This window comes from Phaethon aethereus, assembly GCF_964289735.1.
Source record: "Phaethon aethereus genome assembly, chromosome: 4".
Classification (NCBI taxonomy): domain Eukaryota; kingdom Metazoa; phylum Chordata; class Aves; order Phaethontiformes; family Phaethontidae; genus Phaethon; species Phaethon aethereus.
In genome coordinates, this window is record NC_138578.1 from 50,116,089 (window position 1) to 50,129,496 (window position 13,408).

Sequence of the window (13,408 nt, forward strand, 5' to 3'; positions counted from 1 at the left end):
GAGGAAGGACTTGAAATCTATGAATTATTTGACAGGTAAAACCTAAATTTGCATAGGAATGCATTGATTATTAGTGAGTTATAAAGAAGAAATGTGCCATGGACAAAACATATACGGTGCATAATATTTAAACATGATGTTCCTCTAGATTGTTTTAGATTATTTTTTCATTTGCAGATTCTATGTGGAGTTTAAAATCTTCTCCTCTCTTCATTCATAATTACTTTATAGTTACATTGATGCGTTTGTAATAATTTTCATAAACAAAAAGTTATATTATCCAGAGATAATATAACTGCATTCCAGCTCTAAAATTTCTCTGCGGAGCAGTATGGTGATTGCAAGCAAAAATTCACACTTAATCAATGAAGAACATTCTATCCTTTATTCCCAAAACAGCCTCAAAGCATAATATTCATATAAATTTTGCATAAAGCAAGATTAAATATTCTGCAACAGAACAGCAATAGGTAAAAATGTTGCAATTAGTGTTAAAACATCTTAAGTATTACTTCCAGTGGAAAAAACTGATAGACATAGCAATGACTAGAAGTGGCTGTAGCTGGAAACAGGATTTTTTTTTTTTTCTTCCCCCAAAAGTAGCCCAATAGTTCATATATTGCTAATTACATCCTGTGAATAATCTTTTCCATTTAAGGCCAAAACATTATAATCCAAAAACATTAGTACAGTGATTTGGGTTTTGAATGATATTCCTTCCTAGTGTGACACTAGTCATCTCTAACGTAATCTGTCAAACACCACCACTGTAGGCCTGGAATTTGTTTGTCCTTGTTTTGCATCATGCATTTGGCATTTAGATGCATGCAAAATTCTAACAGCCTCCACGCCTACTGCTGCTTTGTTTTTCAAAAAGCTATTTAACTGAAGTCCTGAAAGAGTCAAATGCTCTACAGATGTTAATGGCCTGAGGCCAGCAAATGCCTTCTAGTTTAAAGTCAGATTCAATACACTGTTTTTTTACACAATAAGATTTTCGTTTCTTGTTCCCCTAACACAGTATCTTGAAAACGCAGTTTCCTTTTTCAAATTAAACGTAAAATTACTTAATCTGCTGTTAATCAAGGTCTGTTAAATTGTTTACTGTATTTCCAGTGTTTACAGCAATTACTTTGTAAGCTAAAAGCTGTGTATGGCATGTTGTTGTTCCTAATGTATGCACTGAGTGTTCAGAATTTTTTTTGCCTGTCACTCCGTTTTAACTGTTTATCAGCTCTTAGAAGAATCCAACACCACATCAATACTCAAACTTTAATCATCATTATTTCAGCAGTGAGTAATGGAATTTACACACTGGCAGCCATAAATCACATCTTCAACTTTGATTTCATAGCAACATTTTTAACATCCCTGAAGCTAAGTCTGATCCAAAATGCATCTTCTTAATGGAAAGTCCTGAGGGCTAAGAGATCAGTCCATCTGGGTAGGCCAGGAGTTATGGGTGAGATAAGATCAGTTAAAATCAGGAGTCTGTTCACACACCAACAGTTGCGGAGTTTAAACTAATCCATGCTCCTCAATCTATATACCACAGTAACATGAGACTCGGACAGCAACAGCAGAACTTGTGCTTATCCCACAAGCAGGGGAAAAAGGAAGACCATGCAAAGGAAGTCTTTGTGCTTGCTTGTAATGGAAACCACAACCTCTGCTCCTGCCAACTCTTGCTGAGAGAGAAAAGACACAAAAGAAAATCATACACAAAGCAATCACAGAAATAAGATAGGATAAATTTGAGACTACTACTCCAATTCTTCAGCAGAAGACTGCTGTGGTAAATGTCTATAATGTTCACCCAGCTTTACAAAATGTTAAAATAACAAATTCATTTAAAGAATTTTGACAAAAGCTACACTGTGCACTTCCGAGAAAAACTAAACGAATCAGATAACCCAGAGGAAGAAAAGGGGTGAGGGTTAAAGTATTTCTGTGACCTTCCAGTTCCTGGTTGTTCTAGAAAAAACAGATTATGGTTTAACTGTGACAGCTCAGGATGCTTGCATAAATTCAGCTACATAAGCAGCAGTGCTGGACAGAATATCTGCAGTCATCAAGACCACAAATTCAGCCTTTTACCAGTCTCCAAGTTATCCCAATACACTCTGCATGGCAGTATTCTTGACTGCGTTCTTGCAGGAGGTGAGGGAAGTGTGTGTGGAAAGCCTCTTGCTGTCTTTCTGACTTTCCTGGCAAAGGGAATTCTCTTTTAGTTGGATTTGGGTTTCTCCCAATTTTTTCTCAAACTAATTCATGCCTTCTACCCAGCATTTTGTAATCAGCAGAAGTGAATCCGCTCAGTATTTTTACTACAACTAGGCAATAAATTTACAGCGGGATTCTCCAAACCTTTTACAGTGGTTATCAGCACCATGCAATGGCACCACAGCTATGACAGCAGCAACTTCTGTTTGTCATGTTTGGAGATCCATGGTCACACAATTCACTCACAATTGTCATCACTAAAGGAAGAAGCAGCTCTCAAAGGAAACTGCTAACCTTGCAATCTTCCACTATTGACTTTAGTCTATTTAACTTAATAGACTGCACCAAAACTGAACAAGAAATTGCATTCATAACACAGATTTCTATGTACAGAAAATACAGCAGCAAACCATTTAATGCTCTTTGAGCTCCTGAGGGGTATGTAACAGACACATCACTGTCCCAATCCAACAGTAAATAAATCCTTTCCTTTCTATTTGGAAGAAAAGTGGAGCTCCTCTATGCTCATGGCTCCATTCACACCAACTTCACCTAAACCTTAGCTGGACTAGGTAAAGAAACTAGATGGGAAAAACAGAAGGGATATACATCATAACCTGCTTTACTATGAGTTACTTCCAGTAGTGTTACAAAAGGCTTCTGCCTTGAAGTGAACTACTTCTTAGTACAACTGCAAAGAATTGCACCACTATGGAGCCTTAGTAGAGTGGCAATTTGAAAAAAATTTGGCTTGTCTGGGATTGCTGCTTTTTGGAGAGTTTTTGGCAAGCTCTACATCCACTGATGCTAAAAGAAAACACCCAGGAAGATACAGAGAGATGATCTAAACCTTTTTTCTATATGCACACCATGCAGAAGGAGCAGCTCAGTTTCACAGAAAGGTAATTGGTCATTGTACAATTTGTCATCCACAGATCTTGGGGTGGGGAACCCAGACAACCTTACAGTAGTAAGTCTTTTAAATTTCAAGCTAAGGAATCATATTATTTGGCCATTTTGGGGGAGTTGGAAAAAGAGGGGTAATTCAGATAAGAAGTACTAATCCTTTTTCTTGTAAATCATGCATGGAAGGTCTTAGTTTCTGTTTTCATTTGCTCAGCTAATGTAGGAATATGATATAACCTAAAAGCTGCTGATTCAGATTGTAGCATAGTAACACACAACCTTCCACCTGGACCGCCAAACAACATGGCTCTATGAATGTCAGAATCCACTTCTATTTTAGACAGTCCCTAATTTATAAAAACCATATTCATTGTCCAGGATGGAAAAAAATGGTAAAGAGAAAATGCAACACCCTCCCCACCCCCCACCTAAAAATTCCTTCTTCTGTAAGTGCTTCGTTAGAAAGTCCATTACCTGAGTGCTGATAGATCTGGTTCCATCTGTTGCCTCTACCGTCAAGTTGTAATATGATTTCTGTTCTGCATCAAGAGGTCTAGCGACAATGATAGTCCCAGTACCCTTGTCCACATCGAATCGACTGTCATAGTTGCCACCTTGTTCAGGAAATTGGGAGAGGGAGAGGTTCATAAAACACAGCACTGTTGCATTTTTTTCATGTATGATCATGTTCTGTCTTCAGATGCTTAATGAAGGTGGAACTATATACACATATACGTACACTGATTTTAAACCCTTTTTTTTTTTCTGGTAATGTGACATGCTGCTACTTACAGATATTTAAAACTGATCAGTTTTGGACAAAGCTGATTTGTCTGGCTCATGGAAAGTTAGCAGGTAGACTCTTAACAAGAGTCTCTACCTTTTTTTTTTAACCAGGTTCCAAATAGCAGGAAACTCATAATTACTAGGTGATATGCGATAGTTTATTCTGTGCAGTTAGGCTAATTAGTGAAAAAACATACCTTTTATCAAACTAAATTAAAGTCACAAATCAGAAATACTATCAAATTTATGTCCTTTGGAGAAGAGTACAAGTTACTATACTCTCATATGACTATACGTCAGGTTGAAAAAGCTACACTACCTCCAACGGATTCTCACCTCAATGCTGAGTATCTGAAGAACTCACTATCCAACTCCTACTGAGATAAGCACTCAGATGAGTGCTAAATGTTTTAAATGCCCAACGTTTAAGTATGACCAAGCTCCTTTTCTGAAGCAAATTATCTTAACTTCCCTTGTGAAACTTTCAAATTACCCTTTGAAATACATAGTTAAATAACTGTGTAGATCAATAACTACACTTAGTCGTTTAAACATTTAATTCATCATCATCACGCCACCCTGAGCAGACTGTCATGAGAATACAATGTCCATTAAGTTCAAATATTGTTAGCAATGATAAATACTGCCATTTAACTACAATTGCTTTAGCCCTCTCAATAAACTGCCTAAAATGGAGGAATCAATTTTTATTTTGGTCAAGCCAGTGCTAGATCTGGCAAACCAATTTCTCCTAATTACATGCATGTGTTTTTCTAATTATATTTTACAAGGATAGCATTCACATATCATCTGAGTGCTTTTTTTTTTTTAATGAGTTTTTTTACATGCTATGTTATGTAAATCACTGAATGCCTTTTATGAAAAGCCAAGGCTACAAGTGAGAGGGTGAAGTTCCAAAGGTTGCAAATTTGTACTTAATCCAAGAAAGAATAGTAAATACTGAAATGGGCCCCCAGTCACATGTAAAAAGGACTTCAACCTTTAGAAAGTTCCACTGCATGACAGACATATCAGTTTAGGAAGGATGGGCTGGATCTGCTTCACCGGATTTAAGTTATTTGATAATGACAAAGATAATGTAATTTTTCTAGTTTCACCAAAAGCCAGCTCCTCTTACTGGTCTAGCAGCAGTTTCTGAATCATATGAACGGATAAAAACTGGACAGCTGAAAGGTAGCAGCTTTTTTTTCAAACAGGTGTACATGAAATTTTTTAATGGGCTTTGTGCAAGATGTCAGCTTCAGAAAGTAAATCTCTAACTTTTCTTTTATAGCTGGCGCGCAATACCATTTTCTGAGATGGCTAGGAAAGGAGAGTGTAATGTCTCAATGAAGTCATCTCCATTTTAAGGGAAGAGCAGGGTGAGTATGAATCCATTCATTCCATTTCCCTCATATGAGGACAAGCTCTCTCACTAGCTTTTTTTTTTTTTTTCCTTCTTTATCAAGGAAATCACAAAGGCCCTGCCTAATTTTTGCAGTAGTGGTGATATGTGGTAATCCGCTGAAGCAGAACTCAACCCAAACTTCTGCATCTGGTACACTGAATGTGTAACAGCAACAGTTTTGGCCAAAGCCAAAGCTGAATGTTCCGAATTGATGCTATATACATGTAATGATGACAAAACAAAACAAAAACGAACCTGTCACAAATGCAACTGTGAGCACTTTGATTTCCGAAGGGTTAATAAAATAAATATTTTATAAATGTACGCTTTCATTTCAGATCTCATAATCTGGTAATAAATTATGTGATCTCAGCAGATACCTTCTGCTGTACAGTTCAGGTCACAAGCCATCTGAAAGATGTAAAATACTTCACTAGCAAGCTTGTCTCCTGGCTCAGCCAAAAAGAAAGAAAGCATGGAAAGCAAGCACAGAACACAAAGGAAAGCTGTCAATCAAATTAATTCATGCTATTAGAAACAGTAAAAGAGGGCAGTAAAGCAACCATCTGTAAGAGTAGCCAATAATTTCACAACTTTATCACATATCAAAGTTTCCAAAACACTTTCACTAAAAAACCAGTCCAAATAAAATGGTTTATTTCACAGTGTATGGACAAGTTCTGCTCTTTCCCCTTGGAGTTTTCTGTATATGTATTTCTAAAAACAGCAGGAAAAGATCATCTATTTTCCACACTAACCATACAATAAATGTTATGCAAATGTCCAAATTGTGCTGCGTGTGTAGAAGGAACAAATCAAAATAATACTATAATCGGAATTCCATTCAGATGTACACACTGTTCAGAGTGCACGGCACCTGAAGCAAACCAAAAAGAACAATAGAAAAGTACATCCCCAATCTAAGTAATAAGTGTTGCTAATTAAAGACCCCAGGAAATGCCATTGCTGTACTCTGTGGAAACTCCCAAGATCTTTGAGGCCTCTTCTATCTACTCTCATCTCCATGAACCACTCACCTTTTTCTGACTATATCCCTTTCTTAACTTTTCCTTTAATGGACTCTTTTTGGTCTACAGATGTTTCTGTTTGTTGATGACTGGATGACAGTGTTTGAACTGGAGCACATGAAACCTTCTCCTCTCTCCTGCTCATTTAAGTTATTTTTATATTTTCTGCTTTTCTACTCCCATATCTTTGTATGTGTGTGTTTGGGAGAACAGTAAAAGAGCAGCCTCTGTTTCAAAATACCTCTAATGCAGAAAGCTTTGTCCCTATGAGAATTCAAGGGGGCATCCTGAACTCTTTATTACTCCCTCTCCACAGTTGTACAGATCTCCAATCCCTCAGTCTGTCTAAATGCAAACACTTTTTATTCAGCTATAATCTATTTGGACAGGAACCCTTTTAAACAACCTATGTAAGTATTTAATACATTAGAAATTATTACCAATATCATCACAGGTTGTTGAGGCATGAAGCATGCATTTAGGGAAGAGTTGTGTCTGTTCTCATGTGCTTGAAATTTTACTGAGAACACCCACGAGTATTTGGCATTTATATATGCCTGCTACATGTATCAATTTTACAAACCGTTGCTGTTCTTGGCATCCCTTAGGAAATACATACCATGAAAACAGACCTTAAAAATAATTAAATTTTTAAGAAATAATTAAAAAAAAGCTCTCCCCAACAACACCATAATCATGTCTAAAATTTTCATCAGTAACCAAGGTGAAAAACCTTCTCTCTCTTGTGAATGTGGTGGAAAAATCCCCATTTGAGGGTCATCCTAAGACCAGAAACAGTTCACTGCAAGATACCTCTCCTGAAACAAAGTTGTGCTATTCTCCTCGATTCTGAAGCACATAACACAGGACAGAACTTGTTTTTAGTATCAGCTATACAGCAAACACTCTGTGTATTCCTGGTGCTCCATTTTTCTAAAATGGAAAAGTACTATTCATTTTGTCACCACAGCATCAACGTATAGTCATATTACTGATTAGAATTCCCCTTTCAATGGTAGAGGCGAAGGTATGATATAGTAGTAAGAATACATACAGGAAGAAGTTTGCTGGGGTTAGGAACATTGCAAGCTTTCCTTTTAGTACTGAATCAAGGGACAGCAAGCTGAGAGGCAGCCCAGAGGATGAGAAATCAATGTGAACAGTATAATCTCTCTTTGGTTGTACTATCCTGATTTGCAGAAAACTCGCATTTTATTTCTTTCCCTATTCTACAATCTATGAAATGGATTTGATTCATTTTAATTTCACTGACACAATATTCATAAGTCATTTCCAAAACTGCAACACAGCAGATATTTTGCAGTGTAATTTTAATCTTTGATACATAGTAGCATTGATAAAAACTTAAAAGTCATTTTGATTTATAATGAAATAAGGGGAAAAAAATACAGATCCACAGCTAAAGAATGCCAAAACATTGCATTATTTAGAAGAGCGATTAATAAACCAAGCTGCAATGAGCCCTCTAGTATCTCAGACTCCATGCACTTGTTTCTAATAATAAAAACCCTTCAGGCATCCTTACCCGTTATGTCAAACCAAAGCGGTGTTCCAAGAGGTTCGACAGCTATTACGCCAATCATGTGAGCAACTGGGTCACTTTCCATCACCGTAAATGAAAAAAATGCTTCCTCAAAATAAATGGGCTCTGTGGGTGGGACAGGCTTTGGAATCCATTCTATATGAAGCCGTGTTGTTGATGATTTTTGTGGACGACCATTATCTACAGCTTTAATCTGTGAAACAGACACATCTTTTAGGCTACAGGATCACATAAATCATTATGTCACATAAATGGGGAAGTAGTAACAAGCTCCAAGCATGTTTGCTTGTGCGAGATACATACAAAAAGGTTAAATGTCTCAAAGTGCCACTTGCCCTTCATTATCTGGGCAGCAAATAGAGAAAAAGCATGCAGCACCTGATAGTAGCACAAACTGTTACCATGAATTTACTTTTATTTTGCTTTCTTCCTGAAAGAAAGTAAAACTGATTGTTTATGTTCCCTCATCATGTTCATCATCTGTCAAGTTCTGGAAAAGAACAGCAGCTTCTTGATTCACTTTCTCAATACAAACATCTGAAACCATCCTTAAAAAAAAAAAAACCCCACAAAACACACATATTCATGATATACAAGATTTTGACTCACAGAAAGGATATCATAGTCCCTTGCTGCAGAAAGTTTCTTTGATGAAACCACTCCAGTTTTGGGTTCAATAAAGAATTTGCCATGTTCATCACCATCTTCAATGCTGTAGGAGATCTCTGCATTGGGGCCTTCATCTTTATCTGCAGCAATGACTCGATAGATCGGCTCTCTCCTAGCAGTTCTCTCTCGTTCTGGCTTACCACGCTCTGGAAGCCGAATTTTGTAAAACTTCTGCAAGAACTGAGGCTTATTGTCGTTCTCATCTAAAACCTTCACAATCACCCGTGCAATTGTTGATTTTGCAGGAATACCGTTGTCTGTTACCGTTACCTGTTTTTATTAAAAAAGATATGGTCAGTGCTCAATTCAAACACGATCCTTCCAACAATGCTCTTTTTTAATCATATTTTCCTAAAACTGCCTACTACGACTGTAAAGCAATTCCCTAGCTTCAGTTACTTGAAGACCACTGAGTAAAGTTATTGGGTGAATGTTTATTCAGTTACTATCTTAACATTTTGATGCTTGATGTATGGCATGTAGCAGTCAACAGATATATATTAAATCTATTTCACTTTTTTGCAGCATTGTAACTGAAATATTGAGTACAGGAACAGCGCACAAGTATAGTATCTCTTGATAATAGCTTCACTGTAATAATATCTTAATATACCTCCAGCCTAATTTTTCATTGCAACTTTTCAATTTAATAATTTGATTTTACACCTCAAAAGAAGCAATTAATAAGATATAATTTTCAGAATTTGACAGGCCTATGCAGTAAAAATTCCCTATATTTTAAGACAAAATCACTAGCTTGTTTGAAAGCAGCTTAAAAAATTGCCTTGCAAGGAAGACACACAACAACCTATTTCCATGGACTAAATGCTCTTCCAGCAAAAGATAAAATTTCTAGTATAAAGCAAGGAAATTATTATGAATTCTTCTATAATATTAATTCTAGGACTGATCTGATGTTATTGACATGGGTAGTAAACAAAAATGTAATAAAATTAAGAGTTGTGTTAATCTGAACTCAGAAAACAGAGAGAAAGATCCTTATCTACTGGAAAGGATCAAACTGATGGAAAAAACTTAGTTCGTTTATAGGAATCTTACCTTATACCTTACTACTTACATATTTAATCTCTTACTGGTTAATAAAGGGTGAAATATAAACATATGTAAATCACTTTACCATCTATTTCAAAGAAGAAAAAGACAGAGGGTTCATGTTCCTGCTTCCGACAAGAGCTCGGTTAGTAGAAGAGTTACAGAATCAGGCCCACCATTTTCTGGCCGCATCCTGCCATCCACATGGGCTCAAGCAGACACCAGGCATTTTCAAGGGAGAGTTTAGCTGCTACTACATAAAGTATTTAAAACATATACAAATTCTTCACTGATAAGAGTATTACCTGACTTCTAGCAGATTGTCTAAATCTCGGTTTCCAAGGGGAATGTTTTCCCAAAAATTCGCATTAAAGACCGAAGTAATAATGATGGGTAAAGACATTTTTCTTTCTTTGTCAATCTTTCCTGCATTTTTCCTTACTTTCTCTTTGCTCTCAGGCACATTTTGGTTTTAGCTGTAAATTTTAATCCTCGTGTCTCTCATTTAAAGAAATATTTATGATCCAGTGAGGCACTCCTCAGCCTTTTTGTCTTCTCCCCTTCAATTCCCCCCCCCCCCTTTAAAAATCTTCTTCCTTGACTTTACCCTCCTTATTATTGCATAGAATCACACAGGGGTGTCTGACAGTCACCTATGCTGGCCCTGCTGTGATTAGAGGAAATTAATAATCTGAGATATGCTCATCTAATTCTACCAGACACTTGTCAAAGCTCGAGAATAATGCAACAACAACAAAAAAAACAACAAAGAAAAATGAATGTAGTGAATTCCTTCACTGGTTCTTATGATACCCTGGGAAATTTGACTATGGAAAAACACAAGGATAAAAGGATAACACGGATACAAAATAATGGAAAGAATACTAATGGAAAACTAGAATCGAGTTCCTGATTAAAAAAAAAAGACATTCACATTTACATGAATGAGGACAAGTGTCATAGCTACACATGATCACATATTCTTTTTTTTGCCCTTTCTAGTCTATTTTAGGAAAAAAAAATTGAAATACAAATGAAACGTGGCGTAACTTGCAAGCAGAAGAGTAATGAAATAGCATGAGTAAAGTGATTAACCATGACAAAACACATGAAATACAAATATTCATGCTGATCTGTAACAGGCAGTAGGATTTCCACATGTACTAGTATTTGTTCCCTTCAGTTCTTGTAACAGAACATCACCACATCTCTTTCAGTTTGCAACCCCCGCCCAAACCAAACAACAATCCAAACCAAAACAACATCCCAAAAGAAAAAATTCCAGGGGGTATAGAATAACTTGTCTGTTAACGTAAAATTAGCACTGCCCTAAGCCAAGTAGAAAAAAAGGCAAATTTGAGAAAATCTAGTTTTATTTGAATGCAACATCTACTTTGAAGGCATTCCTGACATAACGAACAGAATACTAAGATATGAGAGAATAACGTGAAGCTAATCTAAAATATCGGCATTAATAAAGTGCCAATTGGCACACAGAAAATAGTTACAAGTTGGGAATAAAAGAATGGTGCATAGTAATTACTATAATGTAAGCAGGAGTGCAATCAAGGATCAAATTTAATAGCAAACAAGGAATAAACCCACCAACCCATCTGGTCAACATTTCAATGCTCAATTAATTAGCCAGATGCTCAGCACTTGGCTTATAATATTGCCCACCATTCTGTGCATTTCTGGGTTCCTTTCCAACCTATTTTCAAAAGGTGTCAACATAAAACTAATAAATGGGAAAAAGGCTACTTTGGGCCATGCTGTCTGTCATTATTGTTTTGCAGTTAAGAGTTCTTCTCTTGGACACTTCACAGACTTCTATTTAAAACTTTAACCACCAGCTAGAATTAAAAATTAAGGAAGAATGAAGAGTTATAAATGATACCAGCAGGCAATAGCCAATATTCCAAATTAAAGAGCAATGAGTTTAATCTGCTATTCTTACAGATAATGCTGAAACTAGGATTTATGTACCATTGTGTGATACTGTAACCTTAAAAAAACCCCAACTTTGTGACTTATGTACATGTTATCTTGCAATAACTTAGGTTAAATTGTCAGGCATGACTGCAAGCAGACAACTGCCCATAACATTACGCTGCTAGTGTGATCTCTGGCGTAAGTTTTGGCCCAAAACAAGTAGCACACTCCCACACATTGCCGAGCTGCAGCCTGAGAATTCACACAATTCAGGCACCATTCTCAATAGGCAACTTGAACATGGCCACGCTGTTCCAGAGATAAAGTATAAGCCATACTGTGCCAGGTGGCTTCAGAATCAGAGAATGGTCCACAGCTCGTTGTATAAATCTAATAGAAAAGCCAGCACAATATGCATAGGTGTAAAAGTCAGGAGATACCACTTTTACAACCAGTATATAGCAGTGGTCAAGAAATAAGATATAACTGACATGAAGTGCTTTGGGAAACGGACACAAGCCTATTTAAGGAGGTAATTTAAAAAGAGAATAATATAGTTACTTTACAATTTACAGGAATAATGTGTCTAGTACTGAACCAGATTTTCCAATTAATTAACTTTGCTATTACTACTAGTAGATACACACTACAGAGGAAATTCCACCCTATTAGTACTTATCTGTGCAGAGTTCTTTCCAAAGCTGATACAGAAAGGAAAATAATGATAAAAATTTGGTCCAACAGCTGCATTAATCCAGCTTGCAATGCACCAAAGGGATAGAAAAGGGCCAGGAAGACTTGTATGTACACTGGAGTTCTGCAAAAGGATAGTTTGTGCTATCAAGGAATATATTCACCTCCAAGTCTATGCAGTCACTGCATTCCTATTAGAAAACTTTTCTACAGATTTCACAAGTTTTGACTAAGTCCAGACTTCTTCTCTATCTTTAATCTTAGTTTTGCTGACTCGCATTGCAGTCCTTTATCTACCATCCAGGAGGAGAAGCACAATAAATGTTCCAGAAATACCTTAGTATATATCACTGTGAATATTAAGCCTTCATTGCAGGTGACTAACAATGCCATCACTCTGCATGACAACACTGTTAAGCTGGAAGACTCACAGTTGTTTACCTGTTTTTCTTTCACATTGTTTGACAGAGTATGAGAATAGCTATTACATAAGTTCTAGACTATCAATTAAATGTAGCTAAATGAAAGAATTATGTCACAAATTTTATGCTCTTGGACTCCACATCTATAATGTGTATTTTGCAACTCGTCTACTTACATGATTGATAAATATGTTATGCAGGAAGAAGGGCCTACTCACTCACAATCTGTTTGTATTCTCAATGTTAATAAAAGATTCTGCACTTCTTTTTCATATTCAGCAATAGGTAGGCTGAAATAGCTATTCCAATAATTACACAGGAAGGAAAAAAAAAGAATCACACTCCTCGTTTTAGCAATCATGCCTTTGTACTGTTTAAAAGAAAATCTTGGTTTACAGACATAAAAACAAAAGATTGCCTTCTATCTGTATCTTAACTCTTTTCTTAAGAAGTCCCCACACACTCTTTTTATAAGATAGGGAGTCTTGTGCATTGCAATATAATGAACATAGACGCAAATTACTTCTGAAATCCAGTTCTCTAAATTCTTCACATAGTAATCAAGTATTGTAAACATAACTCTCTGAAAGAGCAAAAACAGTCACTGTTTTTCAGAGAAATAAATAAGTTATTTACCTCCAGAATGTGTTCTCCCTGCTGCTCTCGATCTAGTTTTCTAGATGTGGTTGTAATTAGACCTGTAAAAATAAAAGAATAATTTATC

At 36.3% G+C, this 13,408-nt stretch overlaps 1 protein-coding gene across 1 annotated transcript in view; it reads right to left on the minus strand.

The window, feature by feature from the left end:
• The window catches only part of FAT1 (FAT atypical cadherin 1), a gene marked incomplete at its 5' end in the record, with an annotated part of 102,434 nt that overhangs the window by 39,531 nt on the left and 49,495 nt on the right, over positions 1-13,408 (minus strand). The window contains 4 exons of the mRNA XM_081999421.1: positions 3,604-3,743; positions 7,898-8,108; positions 8,525-8,854; positions 13,321-13,382. Coding sequence (XP_081855547.1) covers positions 3,604-3,743; positions 7,898-8,108; positions 8,525-8,854; positions 13,321-13,382 — 743 coding nt within the window. The remainder of the gene's footprint in view (positions 1-3,603; positions 3,744-7,897; positions 8,109-8,524; positions 8,855-13,320; positions 13,383-13,408) is intronic.